General features: G+C 43.2%; 1 protein-coding gene and 1 long non-coding RNA gene across 2 annotated transcripts in view; one reads left to right on the top strand and one right to left on the bottom strand.

Annotated features, from left to right (window-relative positions):
- The window catches only part of LOC121274145, a 44,641-nt gene extending 42,409 nt beyond the window's left edge, over window positions 1-2,232 (top strand). The window contains exon 4 of the long non-coding RNA XR_005942176.1: window positions 2,118-2,232. This is a non-coding gene — a long non-coding RNA (uncharacterized LOC121274145). The remainder of the gene's footprint in view (window positions 1-2,117) is intronic.
- The window catches only part of klhl6 (kelch-like family member 6), a 62,503-nt gene extending 43,272 nt beyond the window's left edge, over window positions 1-19,231 (bottom strand). Inside the window, exons 1-2 of the mRNA XM_041181314.1 lie at window positions 18,861-19,231; window positions 8,232-8,397 (exon numbers count right to left, since the gene is read on the bottom strand). Coding sequence (XP_041037248.1) covers window positions 8,232-8,397; window positions 18,861-19,120 — 426 coding nt within the window. The 5' untranslated portion in view covers window positions 19,121-19,231. The remainder of the gene's footprint in view (window positions 1-8,231; window positions 8,398-18,860) is intronic.
- Between the last annotated feature and the right edge of the window lie 1,469 nt (window positions 19,232-20,700).

Here is a 20,700-nt window from a genome sequence, read left to right as displayed (position 1 = left end):
AGCTGTAAAGCACTTTTGGGCATCCTGAGGATGTGCAAGTCACTACATAAATGCATTGTGCTGTTGTGACCTCCTCATTATAGGAAGAATATTTGTACCCTGGAGAATGTTCAATGAAGATTCAGCAGAGCCATATCAGTTGTAAGAGGTAGTAGTTATGGACATGAGTGATTTCAATGGAACAGAGAACGTTAGGGGAGATCTAATAGCAAGCTTTCAAAAATATGAAGTTCTGAGAGGATAAGTATTGTGAGAGAAAAACAGAAAATACTGGAAATACTCAGCAGGTCAGGCAGCATCTGTGGACAGAAACAAAATTCATGCTTCAGGTCTGTGACCTTTCATCAGAACCTGAAACATTAACTGTTTTTCACTCCACAGATGTTGCCTGATCTGCTGAGTATTTCCAATATTTTCTGTTTTTATTTCAGATTTCTAGTGTTGTGTTTTTAAAATGATATAAAGATGTCTATCACTCATAAGGGATTGGATAAGCATTTTGTGGGTTCATTTATTTACACTAGGCGTATGAGAACATATATACAAAGGAAGAAAGCTTGAAGACATCATTAGCAGAGCTGTTTGTTGTGTGTGCGTGATCTGCTGAAAAGCAAAGGTGAAACTAAAACAGGGTCGCATGACACACTTCTAGTGATGTCATGCTGCTATCCCTTAACTGCATGTTACAACATCCAGCATCTGCAATACTTTGCTTTTGTATAAGTATTGTGAGATTGCGAGTAATGCACCAATCAAAGGGGTTTAGAGTGAGGCATATGTTGGGTGAAATCTTTATACAGGGATTTATTAAGACATAGAAAATGTTACCACAAGTTGCCATTGAGCCACAGGCTACAGCACCAGATAAAATGAATAGGACAAATATTTGCAAAAGAAGAATATAATAAAGATACAGGGAAAGGGGATTACAGCAGACTGCTGAAAATTGGCACAATGGGCTGAACAATCTCCTGTGCTGTAAGATCCATGATTCCCTGTGTTTGGAGAGCAAAAGGAAGTTGCCAATTGCACTGCTACAGGTTGCTGTGGGGCTCTTTGGTTGCACTCCCTGGAGAACAGTGCAATCAATGTGAAAAGTGGATGCTAGGTTTAATCATGCAGTGAGTGAGACACTGGCCTCTGGGAGTCCAAGCTAATGTGCTGAAAGTCTCTTCCGTCTGCTGGAAATAAAGGTTCTATGTGAAATAAATTCAAGCAGACTCAATCCAATATCTAGCAGGCAGGGAGCCAAATGCAAATCTACGCCAGTGAGCAATTTTACACAGAAAATGAAACAGAAAATATCGCATTAGTGTAATCAGTGTGTTTGTCCAAGGTTAACTCTGAACCTTGTTCATCAAACCATTTTTTAAAAATTCTTTCACGGGATGTAGGTGTCGCTGGCAAGGCCAGCTTTTGTTGCCCATCCTAATTGTCCTTGAACTGAACATTTCAGAAGGCAATTAACAGTCAACCACACTGCTGAGGGTCTGGAGTCACATGTAGGTCAGCCTAGGTATGGATGGCAGATTTCCTTCCCTAAAGGATATTAGTGAACCAGATGGGTCTTTACAACAATCAATGATAGTTTCATGGTCACCATTACTAGGGCTAGCTTTGTATTCCAGATTTTTTTTATCAATAAAATTTAAATTCCACCAGTTGCTCTGGTGGGATTTGAACCCTTGTCCCTAGGGCATTAGGCTGGGCCTCTGGATTACTAGTCCAATGACATTACAACTACTTTGCCATCTCACCAGAGGGAAATGGTGGCGTAGAGGGAGCTTTACTCAAAACTCTTACTGTAGCTGTCCTGGGAATGTTTGGTAGGACACTGTTGAGGAATATTTATTTTGTATTTCCCCATACTGACCTGAATTGGGCATGTTTGAAATAGTGTAGTGGGGATTTATTCTGTTGCTAATGTATTCTGTATATGACCTAGTAATATTTGCTGGATAGTATAGGAGTTTTATTCTGTATCTAACCTATGCTATGCCTGCCCTCTGAGTGTATGATACAATATGTGAAGGAGCGTAGGCTCAATTGTTAGCACTCTGTCAGAGTTGTCATCTTTTGGATCAGATGCTAAACTAAGGCTTTGTCTACCTTCTCAGGTGGACCTAAAAGATCCCATGGCACTACTTTGAAGAAGAACAGGAGAGTTATCCCTGGTATCTTGATCGATATGTATCTCTCAATCAACCATAAAAATGGATTATCTGGCCATTATCATATTGCTGTTTGTGGAGTTTGCTGTGTTCAAATTGGCTGTCGCAATTCCTGCGTTACAAGAGTGACTACATTTTAAAAGTACTTCACTGGCTGTAAAGTGCTTTGGGATGTCCTGTGGTTGTGAAAGGTGCTATATAAATGCAGGTCTTTCTATCTTTACTCGGTATTCCCCACAATTAACCTTCTTTGCCTTGAAATGTCACACAAACTAAATTATAAACAAGAAAAAATGCTACAGGAAGGGGAAAAGGGGGTGGAGTTTTGATATTGTGTAAAAAAACTCCTTTATGACCCAACAAGGGTGGAAGCACTGCAAGGTCTGGTGATGGGAGAAATATGAAATATGAAAAGCAAGTTTGGGAGAAAATCGAGGAAGGAGTGATAACCTATAAAAGGTTTAAATCAGATCATGATTGCAAAAGGTACAAATAATACAAAACCAAATAATAAATTAGAAAAGGCCAACAATGAGGGAATAAGAATGAACCTTAGGGGAAAATAATTGAAAAAGAAGCAGAACAACAATGGGTAAGATTTAAAGGAGAAATAGTAGAGTTTAGAATAAATATTTTTCACTAGAAAATAAGAACAAGCCATAGACAAGGATAAAATGCCATAAATTAATAAAGAAGTGAGGATAAAAATGAGTCTAAAGAATGTAAAGAAATACATGATGCTTATGTAATAATGATGTCAGATCACATGACTGAGAAGTCAGACCTGGAAGGAGGAGTCGTCGGAGTCCAAAATCTGTAAATGCTTGCTGTAAATAAAAAGTAATGGTTTGAGAACCTAGGGCTCGAGCAGCACAATTTGGGAGAATAGACAATCTCCCAAACCCCCCATCTAGACCCCAACCATACAACAAAAGAAAGAAAAGGACATCCACAATGTACAGAAACAACAAAGGGAACATGATGATCATAAGAAAGAGGTTAAAAAGAAGAAGAGGAAATAGGAAATAGAAATATCCCAGCAAATATAAAAAGAGAGTAAGATATTATACCAGCATGTAGGTAACCAAAGTAGAATCAATATACGGATAGGACCACTAAAGGGTGACGAGATAAACTCACTGGGAGACAATATGAAATGGCAGGATTGCTGAATAAATACTTTGCCTCAGTTTTCACTGAAGACTCTGACAGAGGAAATGACAACAGTGGAAGTCAAGAGAATTACTGGAAAAGTTAAGATAGAAAAAAAGAAGTTGCTAGACAGACATAAGGAGGAAATAAATCCTGAGTCCACATAAACTGTATCTGCAGATAATCAAAGACTAGGCAAGAGACAGCAAAAGTATTAATATCCATGTACTGTTTAAAAACTCCATAGGAAAAGGTATAGTGCCTGAGGACTGGAAACTAGCAAATTTAATTTCTATCTTCAAAAGAGAGATGGAACTAATTTAGAGAACTTTTGACCAGTTGGTTTAATGTCAGCATTAGGAAAGATATCTACCACTAAAAATGAAATAAAACATCTAGAGACAGAGAGTATATATTTTCAGAATGATTTTATGGAAGTCTTATTGGATTGTCTGAAGAAATAGTACAAAGAGTAGATAAGGGCAATGCAGTGGATGTGGTATACTGGACTTCTAGAATCCCTTTGATATGATACCTCATAATAGGCACACGACAAAAGGTCAGGGTGCATGGAGTCAATGGTCAGGTAGTAGAATGGATTGAAAGATGGCTATAAAACAGAGAATAGGAGTTAAGGGTAGTTTGTCTGACTGGTAGAAAGTGAAAAATGATGTACTGCAGAATACACGCTGAGGCCATTATTGTTCACTATATATGTAAATGATATGAACTCAAAAATCAGAGGCTTAGTGCTAAAATTTGTAGATGACACCAAATTCTCTAATAAAGTTAAGGACTGCATGAGAACACAGGAAGACATAAACAGGCTTGCAGAGTGAATAGATAAATGATAAAACAAATTCAACATATAACAGTGGTTCATTTAGTAGGATGAATAAAGAGGGAGGTAATGTTAAATTTATGTAGAATCTTGGTTAGAGTATGCCATTCTGGTCTCCATACTACAAAAAGATTATTGAAGCACAGAAAAGATTTACAACTGTTACTGATTAAACTATCAGGAAAAATTGAGCAAGCTGGGGCTCTTTTTTCTGGAGAAGAGAAGCCTAAAAGAAGACACCAGAGAACAGACAGCTCTTTGTAATTATTAAGAATTTAGATAGGGTGGACATTGAGAAACTATTGTAGCTGTGTCCAAGAGGCAGAAGTATAAGATAGCCACTAACAGATCAAATAAGAAATTTAAGTGGAGTTTCTTTACATAGAGAATAGTGAGAATGTGCAACTCACTATCCTATGGAATAGTGAAAACAGATATAATGATTCATTTAAGGAGATGCATACATGAGGGAGAAGGGAATAAAGGGGCAACATGGAGGCAGAAGGAAGCAGTGAGTGGGAGATGGCTCATCTGAAGAGTGAACATGGGTACAGGCCAGTTGAACCAAATGGCTTGATTCTGTGCTGTAGATTCTATGTAGATTTCAGGGTAAGAGAGTTACTTTCGAGACAGCAAAGTGCACTGGTGTGAAAACCACACTATCCTGCTGTTTACAGACTAATCTGGACATGTGTCTGAGTTCAAACCATCAGGGGATAACAGTTGCAAAGCACAGACAACAGATAAATAACAAACAAGCTGACGCCCCTATAGAGCTGGAAATCCAGCTGCCCAGCTTGTTCAGTGGAGCTAACATCAATTTCAAAGGAATGAGAAGTGGCTAAAACTGTAAAGCAGTTTCACAACAAATCAGAGTAACTAAAAGTATATGGGGAGAGAACTTGAGATGTTAGTACACACTGTAATAATATGTTTTATCAAACATTATTCAGAAAGATGATGCACACTTTGTGGTTTGATGCAAAACTTTAGTCTGTGTCAAAGATTCAGTGTGCTGCAATCAATCATGTGTAAACAGATATTTTGCCATGACATTGGTGTCAATAACTGCCTTTGTGAGATCGGGGGGAAGTTGGGGGATTACCATTGTGCTGCCTAGTCACTCAGCAAGAACAACATTCGGGCCCTCTAACAGTCTGCGCCAGCTCACCCCCGATTGGTATCCATCTCTGCCCAAAGACTTGCTGATGATAATCAGCTGTTGCACTCTATAATTAGCTATTCATTATTTGAGCTAAATGAGCCAGTTTGTATCTCTGATTTGTAGGCTTAGTATAGAGACATTTCCTGCTGTTTTAAAGCTGCTGCAGTGACCACTGCAGCTCAGTGAAAGTTGAACATCTGCTGGTACGTTCGGTTGACTTTAGTCCATGGGTATAATTTGGTTCTTAAGGATTAAGAAATTCTGCAAGTTTCCCCCTGACAGATCAAGTGCAAACAATGTTCCATTTTCTGATGTAAATCCTATTTGCATAGTTATTCACAATACCTTATGCAAACTCAAACAGATGATGGGGGAGAAAAATTGCTTTATCTAACTTAAGTGAAAGAGCTAATAAAAAGTGGGCAAGAAAAGTCAGAAAGCTTTAGGATACTATTGGAAAGGGGTTGCAACAACACACAATGCTTCATCAGCAAGGCTAGAGGAGCAGGCGATAAACCAGTGAAGGGAACCCTACAGGCAGGTATATGTCTGTCAGCAAGTGATGGAGCAACCCAGCAGACATGCTCCTGTTTGACAGCTGCTAATGTTGAGGTGGTGCTACAGGAGCTCCACTGCAAGGAAGGTGACCCTTATACCATCTCACGATACTACCTCCGTCAGCATGGTAGCAAGCCTGTGAAGAGATGCAGCTTCTGCACCTGCCCACGGACTGTGTTGCATGGTAGCTGCAGCAAATTTTACGTGAAAGACACAACTTGGCAACTCTTCTTTGTTGGCTCAGCTTCTCTGAAGACTTATCCCTGTGCCAGGGAGGTGTTCCGGGTGCTGGTTGGAGGCATCTTGGCAACTGCAACTAAGGATATGGATTATCTTTGGGTGTTTCTTTCTTACATATAATATGAGGTAGGGCACAGCCTGCTGTTAATGGAGTGCATCTGGAAAACCATATATGACAACGGTTAAAAACAAAAACAGAATTACCTGGAAAAACTCAGCAGGTCTGGCAGCATCGGCGGAGAAGAAAAGAATTGACGTTTCGAGTCCTCATGACCCTTCGACAGAACTTGAGTTCGAGTCCAAGAAAGAGTTGAAATATAAGCTGGTTTAAGGTGTGTGTGTTGGGGGCGGAGAGATAGAGAGAGAGAGGGGTGGGGGGGGGTGTGGTTGTAGGGACAAACAAGCAGTGATAGAAGCAGATCATCAAAAGATGTCAACGACAATAGTACAATAGAACACATAGGTGTTAAAGTTAAAGTTGGTGATATTATCTAAACGAATGTGCTAATTAAGAATGGATGGTAGGGCACTCAATTGCATTCGTTGCTCCCAATGTGGTCTCCTCTACATTGGAGAGACCAAACGTAAACTGGGCGACCGCTTTGCAGAACACCTGTGGTCTGTCCTCAAGAATGACCCAAACCTCCCTGTCGCTTGCCATTTTAACACTCCACCCTGCTCTCTTGCCCACATGTCTGTCCTTGGCTTGCTGCATTGTTCCAGTGAAGCCCAACGTAAACTGGAGGAACAACACCTCATCTTCCGACTAGGGACTTTACAGCCTTCCGGACTGAATATTGAATTCAACAACTTTAGGTCGTGAGCTCCCTCCCCCATCCCCTTTCTGTTTCCCCCTTCCTTTTTTTTTCCAATAAATTATAAAGATTTTTCTTTTCCCACCTATTTCCATTATATAAAAAAAAAACCCCCACTAGAGCTATACCTTGAGTGCCCTACCATCCATTCTTAATTAGTACATTCGTTTAGATAATATCACCAACTTTAACACCTATGTGTTCTATTGTACTACTGTCGTTGACATCTTTTGATGATCTGCTTCTATCACTGCTTGTTTGTCCCTACAACCACACAACACCCCACCCCCACCTCTCTCTCTCTCTATCTCTCCGCCCCCCACACACACACCTTAAACCAGCTTATATTTCAACTCTTTCTTGGACTCGAACTCAAGTTCAGTCGAAGGGTCATGAGGACTCGAAACGTCAACTCTTTTCTTCTCCGCCAATGCTGCCAGACCTGCTGAGTTTTTCCAGGTAATTCTGTTTTTGTTTTGGATTTCCAGCATCCGCAGTTTTTTTGTTTTTATGACAACGGTTAGTCAGGCATTCGCACATCTCAGTGATATCACCTGGGATCTGATGTCACAACTCCCTTTGAGGAGAGGATCTTTCAGCAGCTTTGCGTCTACCAACTCTGTCCGCAGAGTGTGTTGCAGAGGGAGGGCATTGGCCCCCTCTTGGGCAGCCTGGCCTACCTGGTATCCCTCTGGCATCCACTCTTCTAAACAAATCACCACAGGAAATTCTCATACAAAATTCAATATAAATGGTATGCTGTATTAGTTTTGTCAATACACAATAGCAAAATATATACAATTCAATAACATTAGTTGCAGTAATTCGCTGAGGGCAAAAGACTATATAATTTAAAACAACTGGAACAAAGATTCATTGAAAGCTTCAGTGGCAGTAAGAAGAATAAGACAATGGGAAAAAAGTAACATAAAGGGTCCAGAAATACATAAAGTTGCATTTGTGCCCTATAAAGGAAATTTTGAGCTGTCCCATCCCTAGCAACCCTTTGGTTTCATAGGAACAGACTGTCTTTAATATCTGGCACATCTTCCTTCTTAAAAGCCCCATCTTCATTTTAATATGGAAGTGAAAGTCCAGTCTACTGTCGTTGGGAATTTCCACCACCTCCCACCACCCAACTCCCCTAAGTTCCCCAAGACCTGACCAAGAAACCACCCCCCCCACCCCACCAACCCTGATTTAACACCTTATGATGTCACATCTGTTCCTGTGCATGAAAACAGACCATGGAAACTGCCCCTGTAGTGGAAGGTTTTGTTGTTGCTAACCTGAAAGAGACTGGCGGCCTCCAGGATCTGCTGGACATTCTGTCTGGTGATGTAGACTTTGCTGGTGTAAGTGTAATCCAATAACGTCTGCATGGTATCGGCATCGACACCCTTAATCACTATCTTTTCTTCATGTTTTTCTTTAAGGTCATTACAAAACATCGCCCTGGGAGAGAAAAGAAATCTCGCATGAAACAATAATTCATTCATTTTGGTTCTTTTTTTTTGCCAATTCTGTATTCCCTCTTGTTGAAATCGGATCACCAGGAGCCGGGTGAGGGTGAGGCAGGGTTGAATGTAAATTGTTCCATGGCCATCATTAAATTCCACCCTGTGATTAGTCTACAAATCATACAACATGGAAGGAGGCCATTCAGGCCATCTTGCCTATGCCAGCAATTTGACAGCACAACTCAATGAGTCCCACTCCCTACCTTGTCCCATAGCTCCGAAAATTCTCCTTTTCAAGTATATATCCAATTCCCTTTTGAAAATTACTATTAAATCTGCTTCCAAATCATCACAACTCACTACGTGAAAAAAAAATCATAATTTCCTCTCTGGTTCTTTTGCTAGTTACCTTAAATCTGTGTCCTCTATATCGAACCCCCCATCAGTGGAAACAGTTTTCCTTATTTGCTCTATTAAAACCTCATGATTTTGAACACCTCTATCAAATCTGCTCTTAACCTTCTCTGTACTAAGGCTAAGCCCAGCTGCCGTCTCTCCACATAACTGGAGTCCCTCATCCCCAATATTCTGGTATGTCTCTTCTGCACCCTCTCCAAAGGCCTTGACATCCATTAACAAGAAGCTGCTTTGGAAGAAAAGAACCCAAGAGGACTTAATTCCTTCTCTCATTTGGAAATGGAAACCTATAGCCCCCTCAGTCGCCAAACTGCCCTCCTTTACATACCAGACAATGTAAAGTCAATATTAAATCAGTCAACAGAGGGTGGTGGGTTCAATCCCCATTTAGGACTTGAGAACAAATATCAACACAGTGCAGCACTGAGGGAATGCTGCAAGAACAGGATAGGTGCTGTGGTGAGGTAAGTCACCAGACCCCTTCCGAAAGAAAAGCTGCCTTGTTTAGAGCTGCAGTAAGTAGGCACAAGCTCAGTAAGTATCCCGGCAAAAGTGGAGAAAGGAATAAGCCACTCTAGCACATGATGAATGGAAGATGCAAAGAGCCACAAGTAATCCACAGTGCCTAACTAAGGACCTTCTGAATTCTGTTTTTGTTTTGGATTTCCAGCATCCGCAGTTTTTTTGTTTTTACCTTCTAACTACTGTTCATACTGAAGCGACACCCTCACTTCACAGAGTAACCTGCATTTTTGGCACATGGATGCTTATGTCAGTTCATAATTTACTGGCATATTTTTCATCAACTGGTATTTGGAGGGTCTATGGCAACCCAAGCCTTCTGGGTTTCTAAAGTAGCGCTCAGACCCCAGCAAATTTGTTCCACCTGATGCCATCAACAATTGTCTGAGCCTTTGTCTGCTCCTCAAGCTGGAAGATCTTAGCCTTCTGTAGGCTGAACCTCCCAAAATTCAACCATAGAAACAGACAACATTCCTGAAGCAACACAGGAGAGAAGAGGGGTCATAGAGCTGACCCTAACACTCCCCAAGCCTTATTCCTGCTGATTGAATATGTGTTTGAGCCACAGTAATTATTGGGGAAATATAGGCCTGCTTGTGAGTAAAGCCAATGTACATTTGAAGAGCTGTATTTTAAAATATAACAGCTTTCCAATTCATTCTCTAAGTCTCACTTCACTCCTAGCACTGAGCATAGCATAGTAAAGAAGGCCGAACCTAGAAACTGGTGTAACTGTGTTGGATTAATGTGGGATTGGGGAATAAGAGCATTGATTGTTGGTGTGTCTGATGATATCAGAGGAGGGAATCAGTTTGATATCTCTAAAATGTTTGTGTTTGAACTTTGCCATCTGTACATAAATCTCCATCTTAAGACAGCCTGGTAAAACAATGACTAGTTGAGTCACCAATTCCAGGTGATAGGTTTGATCTCAAGTCTATGTTCCAGATGGCTGATCTCAACCTGAATAGTGCTATAATTAGGATTGGAATTCTCACCCTTTCATACTGGTCGACCAGTTATGTTGAGTGAAAATGAGCTTTCTCAACTCCCATTTAATGTGATGTGTGCGGCCTTTTTAACATGTGGAGATTTTCAGAGCCTCAAATCATTCCACGGGACCTTGTATGATACATCTCTTCTGCACAGTTCATTCACTCAATGTTGTGTACTCTTGGAAGAGATAAATTGTACAAGGTGGACAACTATATTCCAATACCTGGCATTAATAGGATAGCAGCAGCCTCAGAATGGGGTAGATAACCACAGTGGCCTGTTATCAGTGGCAAAGAGGCCAGTAGTATTATCAAAGGGGCCTATCACTGGATATCCAGAGTGCCCCATCCATTTCAGCAAGCAGGTCCCATTATAATATCCAGATCAGGATCTTAGCATCTCGACTAGCATTTTCGATGGGAATTGGATGGACCTTGCGCCGTGTATTCCCTGACCAATTCCACGGATGATGGAATTAAAGTGCCCAGCTCTTGGCCCCACAAAAAATAATCTTGGAAATCGCAGCCTGTCCCCACTGCATTTCCTTTGTTGGCGGCCAGGGTGACCTGATTATGGGAGACCCGAATTCAGCACATTACAAAGGGACGTGATTAAGACTATAGGAAATAGGAGCAGGGTAGGCCATACGGATCCTCAAGCCTTGTCCACCATTCAACAAAATGGCTGCGATCTTCTACGTTGACTCCGCTTTCCTGCCCTTTACCCATACCCAAAATTCTCATTACTTATCCTGAGCCTATTCCCCTTAGTCTTAGACTCACCAGCTGGGGAAACAGTCTCAACATCTACCCTATCAAACCCTCTAAGAGTTGATTGCTTTTTAATGAGACCACCTCTCACTCTTCTATTTAGAAAATATAGACCCATCCTACTCAATCTCTCCTTAGGGGACAAGCCTCTCATCCCAAGAATCAATCTATTGAACCTTCATTTCATACCTTTTAAGGCAAGTATATGCTTCCTTAGGTAAAAACTACACAGTAGTACAGATGTGGTCTCACCAAAACCCTATGTAATTGCAGCAATCCCATGCAATAAAGGGGAACATACCATTTGCTCTCCTAATTGCTTGCTATAACTATGTTAATTCTAAGTTATTCATCAATAAGGGCATCTAAATCCTTGTGCACGCCAGCATTTACTCTCACCTTTCAAAAGATATGCTGATTGTTCCACTCTTCCTACGAAGGATTTTTTAAAATTTGTTCTTGGGATGTGGGCACTACTAGTAAAGTCAGCATTTATTGTCCACCCTAATTAGCCTCAAACTGAGTTTTTTGGCCATTCACAGGATAGTTAGGAGTCAACCACATTGCTGTGGGTCTGGAGTCACATGTAGGCCAGAGCAGCAGATTTGCTTCCCTGGAGGACATTAGCAAATCAGATGGGGTTTTATGGCAGACTGATAGTTTCATGATTATTATTAATGAGTCTAGCATTTTATTCCAGACTTATTAATTAATTGAATTTAAATCCCCCAGCTGCTGTGGTGAGATCGGAACTGTCTCCAGATCATTAGAGTAGGTGTCTGAGCTACTAGCCCAGTAACATTACCATAGTTTTAGCATCATTGGAGGCCACAGTGGCCTGGGAGAAGGTTGCTAGGCTTATCAATGCCAAGGGGTTGCAGAGGAGGATTGCCCAGCAGTGCAGGAAACTCATGAACGGCTTAATCCTCGCCAGCAGGATAAGTGAACCATCTACTCTCTATACTCACATCACCATTTTCTGAATCTGGCATGGGACGGGGGCGTTAAAGGCAAGGCCAGCATCTGTGCTTCCCATTCCTAAAAGCCCTTCACAAGGTGCTGGGGTGCTGCCTCATTGCCCCACTGCAGTCCATGTGATCTACTGGTAAGGAGGCAACTGTGGGTTGCTCACCCAGCCTTACTGAAGGCACAGCCATTTGGTGGGGTGGATAGGGGGGTGGGGTGGAGTTAGAGGGAGGAGGTTCCAGTAGAGGACAATTTGTAGATGCTGCTGATGCAATGCCTCTGCTGCCCTTGTCCTTCTAGCTGCTGGAGCTTGCAGGGGCTGCTGAAGTAGCCTTGGGGACTAGCAGCAGTGCATCGTTCACATAGCACACACAGTTGCCAATGAGTCAGTGGAGGAGGGACTGAATGTTGAGGGTGTTGGATGAGGCATCAGTCAAGTGGCCTGTGTAGCCCTGGATGGTGTCCAGCTTCCTGAGTACTGTTGGAGCTATACTTATCCAGGCAAGTGGACGGTATTCCCTCAAACCCCTCTCTTGTGCCTTGGAGATGGCGGGCAACCTTTGGGGATTCACGAGGTCACTTCTCAGCCACAGAATTAGAAGCATTTGACCTGCTCCTGCATCAGGAGTGCTCATAATTCATCTATTTATCCTTACGCAGGAGAAGACAGCACACAACAGATGTGAGAGGGAGGAGAGGGGAGAGGGGAGAGGGTATGCCTGACATCCGGCACCTCACACAATATGAGTGGGCTGCTGAGCTGGCAGGTGAGCACCATGACAGTGCCTGTGCCGACAGCGAGATCGGCCTCCCCCAAGCACCCAATGAGGAAGCATGCTTAATCTCTGCAAATCAGAACCTGAGGGTGAGGCTCGGTGCAATGTAGGAGGCAGGGCCAGGCAGTCACTTATTCTCTATTCTCTCCATTCCAGGTGCCAGTAGGAAGAGAGGGAGGCCAGGCCCCACACCTGGACTCGGTGCCAACCCCCAGGAGACTTCAGAAGCGGGTGAGGACAACTTTTTTAGAGTATCAATGAGATGCAATGGAACAAAAGGCAGGGGTGTCAGAGGCCCTCAACAGAGTGGCACATGAAGTGGAGGAGTGTGTCCGCGTACAACCTGATTCAGTAGCTTCGACATGCGGGTGCATCAAAGTCTCTATGAAGAGGATGGCGGACACCATGGAGACCCTTGTCTAGCAGAACACCCAGTTTCTGCTGGAGCTCCACTCAGACCTACACTCCATTGCTGTAGGCATGGTTCAGCTTTTGCAGTGGCTACATGAGAGAGGGACTGGGCACCTCGACTCCCCTTGGCTTCTCCTCTAACAGTCAGCAAAGGGCCTTCAGGCACCAAAAGTGGGGAAGGTTGTCAGGCAGACATGCCTGGGGCTTCGACCTAGGACTCTCTAAGGGTGTCCATGCATTCCGAATCTGCTCTGCCTGTGACCCCATCAGCTCCAGCCTCTGAGGCCACAGAGGGTACCTGCCCCAGAGCAGGAGATGCAAAGAAGGCGGGCCCCTCCAGGCCTCGGCCCTCCAGAGAGTGCCTGCCAAAGTCATCAGAGGCAAGAGGCATAGTAGTCAGCAGGCTGCCTGCACCTCTGCTGCAGATGTCGGGGAAGAACCTAGACGCTGTAGTAGGGTAAGAAAACTTAAGAAGTATTAAGTTCACCATGGTGGCACAGGTGCGCAATTATTGTAATTAGTTATTGCATCTTTGCAAATATAATAATCATTGCACTTCATGGAAGACTCCTGGGTTTTTCTTGCTGCTGCTTGAGTTATTGCCTGTGTGAACTCATCCACACCACCCCCCCACTGCCCCACCTTTTTCCAGGTAGTGGGGAGGGACCAAGGCTGGGTCCACGTCCCCCTTAATCATGTCTGCACATGGAGGCATCACTCTTTGCCAAGTCTCTTGCAGGTATGTGCGAGAAGCCTCCCAGTCACACTATCCCCTTTCCCTCCACTACCCAAAGAGAGACCTTTGTCTTGTCAGGATAGATAATCAGGGTTCTCTTTCAGTTGTCCAGTTGAGTTGACCTTTAGCTCCACCCACCTACCCAATGACCCTCCTCCCACCTAGCTTTTTTTGTTGGACATCAAGGGTGTCAACACGCTGATCTACCTTCACACATTCCAAACTATCTTTAACGCCTTCTACCCTCCTCCTGTAACCTCCCCCATCCCCCAACACCACTTACCCATCCCCCAGCCCCACCGGTGTGATCTTCACCCTCCCATCTGTCACCCTTGAACGTCCCCCCATCACCTTTGAGCCCATCACCATCATCCTTCAAATGCCTTCCATCCCCAATGAGCCCATTCCTGTCACATTCCCCATGCCCCACTTTGATCCCGCCCACTCCCAAGATCCATGTTAAACTTATTGTCCCCTCCAACAACCCAGAAGAGATCTACACCTATCACAGACAGACCTTCACCCTCCCACTTTACCAGATCCCACTGGCCCCTCTCACAGCTACAGTGTCCTTCCATCACCAGTGGAATTAATAATTCTGGAATTAAAAGCCTAATAATGACCATGAAACTATTGTCAATTGTTGTAAAAACCCTCCTGGTTCACTAATGTTCTTTAGGGAAGGAAATCCGCTGTTCTTATCTGGTCTGGCCTACATGTGACTCCAGACCCACAGCAATATGGTTGACTCTTAAATGCCCTCTAAGCAAGGGCAATGAAGGATGGGCAATAAATGCAGGCCTAGCCAGCGATGCCCACATCCCATGAATGAATTTTTTAAAAATTCCCTCGGTTTTCCCCCCAAGATTGCATCATCAACAGCACAGAACTCTCCCTGGTCTCTATCAAGGCTCTTTGGTTCCTTCCCCTCCTTCAAGCCTCCTTGGATCCCACCCCCACCTTTGTCTTCCAACCACATCCCCCCCCCCCCACCACTTTTATCTTCCAGCACCATACCCCAGCCACCCCGCCCCAGTCGGTCCTGCAGTGATCAGGCCATGGTTTTTTGGATAAGTGTTGTCTTGCCATGTTGGTCCAGTTGTCAATTGGACCAGTGTGAATTTCCACAGGGATCAGTGATGCGGCCTTAACTATTTACAATGTATTTTAATGACTTGGGTGAAAGGACTGACTTTTGTAGTCAAGTTTTCTAACGATACAAAGAAAGGTAGAAAAGTTAAGTTGTGAGAAGGATATAAAGAGTCTGCGAAGGAATATAGATAAGTTCAGTAAGTAGACAAAAATTTGGCAGATAGTGTGTAAAATGTGGGAAAATGTCCATTTTAGCAGGAAGAATAGAAAAGCAGACTATTATTTAAATGGAGAGAGCCTACTCAGCAACTCAGGAAGGCTTCTTCGACAGCACCTTCCAAACCCACGATCTCTACCACCTAGAAGGACCAGGGCAGCAGATACATGGCAACACCAACACCTGCAAGTTCACCCCCAAGCTACATACCATCCTGACTTGGAACCAGATCGCCGTTCCTTCACTGTCACTGGGTCAAAATCCTGGAACTCCCTCCCTAACAGCATAGTGGGTGTACCAACACTGCATGGACTGCAGCGGTTCAAGAAGGCAGCTCACCACTACCTTCTCAAGGGCAACTAGGGATGGGCAATAAAAAATGCTGACCTAGCCAGCAGTACCCACGTCCCATTGTAAAATGCTGCAGTGCAGAGGCAACTGGATGTCCTTGTACAAGAATCAGCAAACGTTAGCAAACAGGTACAGCAAGTAATTAGGAAGGCAAGGGGAATGTTGGCCTTTATTGCAAGAAGGATGGAGTATAAAAGTGGGGAAGTCTTGCTACAACTTACAGGGAATTGATGAGATCACACCTGGAGTATTGTGCACAGTTGCTTATTTAAGGAAGTATATATTTTCATTGGAAGCAGTTCAGAGAAGTTCAATTAGGCTGATTCCTAGAATGAAAGGGTTGTCTTACAAGGAAAGGTTGAACAGGTTGGGCTGATACTCATTGAGTCGAAACATATAAGGTTCTGAGGGGGCCTGACAGGGTAGATGCTGAGAGGATGTTTCCTCTCTTGGGTGGAGTCTAGAACTAGGGGACACAGTTTAACAATAAGGGGTATTGGAGATGAAGAAAAATTTCTTCTCTTAGTGTTTGGAATTCTCTTCCACTAAGAGCTGTAGAGGCTGGGTCATTGAATACACCCAAGGCTGACTTAGACAGGTCCTTGATTGACAAGTGGGACAAGGGTTATGGGGGACAGGCAGGAAAATTGAGTTATGGAACCAGCCATTATATTATTGAAGTGCCTTGATGGGCCGAATGGCCTAATCCTGCTCCTGTTTCTTATGATCTTATGAGTTTAGCTGTCAGCCATAGTTCTGAGGTGACTCTATCGCCTATGAGTCTGAAGATACTGGATTCTTCAGAGACTTGAGCGTATAGTCTGGGCTGGCGCTTCAATGCAGTACTTTTGGAGGTGCTGTCTGTTGAATGAGGCATTAAACTTCTCAGGTAGGAATAAAAGATCCCGAGTGGAAAAAGAGCAGAAGAGTTCTGTCCAGTATCCTGGTCAATACTTATCCCTCAACCAACATAATTAAAACAGATTACCACATCATTATCACATCATTGTTTGTGAGACCTTGATGCTGCATTTTCTACATTACAACAGTGACTACAGTTCAAATGGACTTCACTGATTGTAAAGCGCTTTGTGACATTTTGCAATTGGTGGAGGAGCTTTTTGAATGCAAAGTCTCTTTTTCTTTCATTAGTGTTTTCTAGCTTTATAACTTTTCCCTTTAGGTTCCTTATAAGGTCCTCCAAATTCCACCCACAGGATGCTTCCCTAACCCTGTGCTGTGAGGTGTTCTGTAGTGGGATTGGAGAGGTTTATAGTCCCTCTCAAACTGCTTCCCACCAGTTGGCTGCAGGCAGTGATACAAATATGAACCTTCATTGTTCCACTCCAATGTAGCATTTGTTGGAGCTCTGCAACACAACTCACTGTGCCAACCTGAATATACCTTTTCTTGACTTTTTTAGTGAATATGAAAATTATTTTTAATATGGGATATATCACAAAGATAGGTTTAATGCCTTTCAACATCTTTTGATATTTTTGGGAAGTTCTAATGTTTTATGGTGCTTGTTCCAGTGGCTAGGGTAGGATTGTATTTCCAGCTGGTTCCATACTCTCCTCCAGAATGATCCACAGGGAGCCTTCCTCCCCACAGTTACCCACAAAAAAAAATCACTCGCCGGCGTCACTCTCCCCACAATAACCCACTGGGAGTTGCATGTGAAGATTGAATTAGTGGTACTATAATCCCACTATAAGCCAGACAATAATGGGTTCAAGCCCCAATCCAGGCTTGTGCATATAATCTAGCCTGATGTTACAGCACAGTACTGAGGGAAAGACCTGCATTGTCAGAGTTGCAACCTTTCAGGTAAACTGGCTCTACTTGAAGAAGATCAAGGGCATTCTCCTGGTGTCCTGGCCAATATTCATCCCTCAACCAAAACCAAGAGGGTCAGTTCAACTTTGGTGTAAGACTGGTGACACCGATTCAATCACCTGTTTCTCACCTCTCCCCGAATATGAAATTTGGGAGAAATGTATAATGGGTGCCTGAATAAATATTTTTCATTTCACACTGTCTTGCAAAGTCAAAATTATTCTCTCAAAAGTGAATTAAGGGCACATTATCTTATTGCTCCCGAAGTGATTTTTCTGCATGCAAATTGGCTGCTTCATTTGTTTATGGGCAGACACTGACTAAACTTTGAAAATGATTCATCAGCTATCAAGTGCTTGTGAAAGCTCTGATGACATAGAAGTTTTTGTATAGTTTCCTCTTTATCAATTTAAAAAAGCAGAACACAATACATGTGATGAGGCTTTGAGGTACTTCATTCCCCACACTCCATTGTACCTTTACACAGGCCTGTGATGTGTCCCACACTTTGGGTTGCCAACTTTGTTTGGATGTATTCCTGGAGATTTTGTCACATGATCTTTCATCTCCCAGTCACCGTATATAACCAAACAGCCTTACTTCCTATTTTGAATATTTCTATAACTGGTAAATGAAAATAAATGAATGAATCAAAAGAAATAACATAAGGTTTTTTTATTAATAGCCCTATTACTTGGGGCTTGGGTAGGACAAGCAATCCTTCACTTGGGTTGCTTGTCCTAGAGCCAGGAGATTAACAATGTTTGTTATAAACCTTACTCCTCGCAATTCCCCAAAGTTCTGCCATTATGATTACAGACAGCAAGAGGAAACCACACTGAGACATTAGGATAGCTAACGCTATCCTTATTTATCAGCATTGGTGTTTAAACAGTAAACGGAAGGATAGGTACAGAGTTTCACTGAATAAAGGAGTTGGTCACACAATAATGAGGATCTAGAGGATTGTTAGTGAATATTTGTTTTTCTTTTTTTCAATCAGCAGACTCAGCTCAAAGAAGGGACTGCCTTGGAACACCTGCGGAACAGTTTAACTCAACTTGCATTTATATAGCAATCTAACAGAGTTGAAACATCCAAAGCTATTCACAGGAGAATTATCAAACACAAATTTAACACTGAGCCACATAAGGAAATATTAGGGCAGGTGAACAAAAGTTTGGCCAAAGAGTGAGGACATAAGGAGCTTCCTAAATGAGATAGATGGAGAGGCAAAGGGTTTAGGAAGGGAAGTCCAGAGTTTAGGGCCTAGACAGCTGAAGGCATAGTCACCGAAAGCAGGACGAAGGAAATATCAAACATCTTGGCCTGTGAACAAAGATAAGGTGCTCTATTTTGGCCTACCTGAAGTAACTGCTAGCAGCTGCCAGGACCACCCGGTGGCAGGAGAACTCCCTGTCATCCACACACAGCACAACATCTGTCAGGGCCCTCTCCAGGCGGAGGTCCTCCAGGGCACCCTGGAGGACAGTTGAGAACCCAGCATCGTCGAATGTCATCTTCCCATCAGGTGAGCTCTCTGTCAGCCCCTCGACACTCCAGGAATGTTTCCCAGTCTGGTTGCCCGAGGACTTGTCGGTACTACTCTCCACCACGTCTGCCATTTCGCATGCTACTGTCTGATTGCTCCACTCTCCGCTGACTGTAGCAGCGTTTTGAGGTTTCAAAGTCAGTTGTAATGTTGCCCTTTGACGGATTTCCTGCTCATGACTTGCTTCTTATCAGAGACCAACACACATGCAGAACAGGAAGAGCTGCACTTTCTCATTTTTTCCTCCACTCCCCCCCCCACATCCCGTCCATAACCTGCCTCTCTTTCGTGGAGTTTAGTTAGCCCACCGAATGGTCATATATAAATACTTCTCATCTCAATCATGTTTCTTTTGTGTAAAAGAAATTGAATATAATACACAGATATAGCTCTGGTAAAATATGAAAGCAGCACTCTATACTGGGTGACCATTGTGTGTTAGAATCAAAGCAAGGTTTGGATGACATCAAAGACCATGAGGCTGCCAGTGTCTGATCTGAATCCTCAAACCATGTTGTGGTCAGTTCCTGGCCTAAGGATGACCTCCCCCTAGAAGAGTGTTTACTGACCAAGGTGGTCCACAACCAGACAGCAATGATTTTCCATTGTAGAATTTTATTTTCCTTCCACCTCTCCCGATGACAATGATACTTGGTGAAGTTTGATCCCTTATGCTCTGCACAGTTCACACATTGGGTTGCAAGGTGCTAACACTGCCTCTCTCTGTGAGTTCACAAATTCTAACACTAGTGCAAGGCTGTGCTGCTGCAGGACGATGAGACCTAGTGCAGAAAGTATGATGAACAGGGTAAGCAGTGGATCCCAGTGAAACATAGTCACCAGACCAATTGGTGGGTCAGTCATAGAAACTCACAACCATGGACATACTAAGTATTCTTGTTACATGTGGCCTCAGTGCAATGTCGGGATCTCTAAGAACATCAAGACCACCAGTGTCTCAGACAGGGTATAGTCACAAGAATAAAGTGAGGCAAGCTTACCAACAAGTAATTACCTTTGGGTTGTGGGATGTCAGCTCAAATGGGATAATTCTCTACTTTTTGTTCTTGTGCTGCATCAATTTTCCCAAGTCAAGAATCGCATAGGTTAAGTGTTGAGTGAAGTTTCCTCCATACTATGCTAACAAACATGCCCAAAGCAGTATTAAATACAGAGTAAATCTCTTTTACACTGTCCCATCAAACACTCCCAGGGCAGGTACAACAAAGGTTCAATGTGGAGTAAAGCTCTCTCTAACCTGTCCCATCAAGTGCTGCCAAGATAGGTACAGCATGGACTAAAGGCAGAGTAAAGCTGACTCTGTAGTGTCCCCTGGAGCATTCTCAGGTCACACACATCACAGTTAGATACAAAGTACAAATTGTATAAAAGTACGATGGGCACTTAAAGAAAATAAACTTGTAGGGCCATGGGGACCGAGTGGGAGAGTGGGACTGACTGGATTGCTCCACGGGGAGCTGGCATAGCCTTGACGGGCCAAATGGCCTCCTTCTAACATAAGAACATAACATAAGAACTAGGAGCAGGAGTAGGCAATTCAGCCCATCGAGCCTGCCCCGCCCTTCATTACGATCATGGTTGATCTCATTTCGGCCCCACCTCCAATTTCCTGCCCTCTCCCCATAACCTTTC

This window comes from Carcharodon carcharias, chromosome 2, assembly GCF_017639515.1.
Source record: "Carcharodon carcharias isolate sCarCar2 chromosome 2, sCarCar2.pri, whole genome shotgun sequence".
NCBI lineage: Eukaryota > Metazoa > Chordata > Chondrichthyes > Lamniformes > Lamnidae > Carcharodon > Carcharodon carcharias.
Note: the sequence above shows the minus strand (reverse complement) of the source record. Positions and strands in the feature narration are given on the sequence as shown.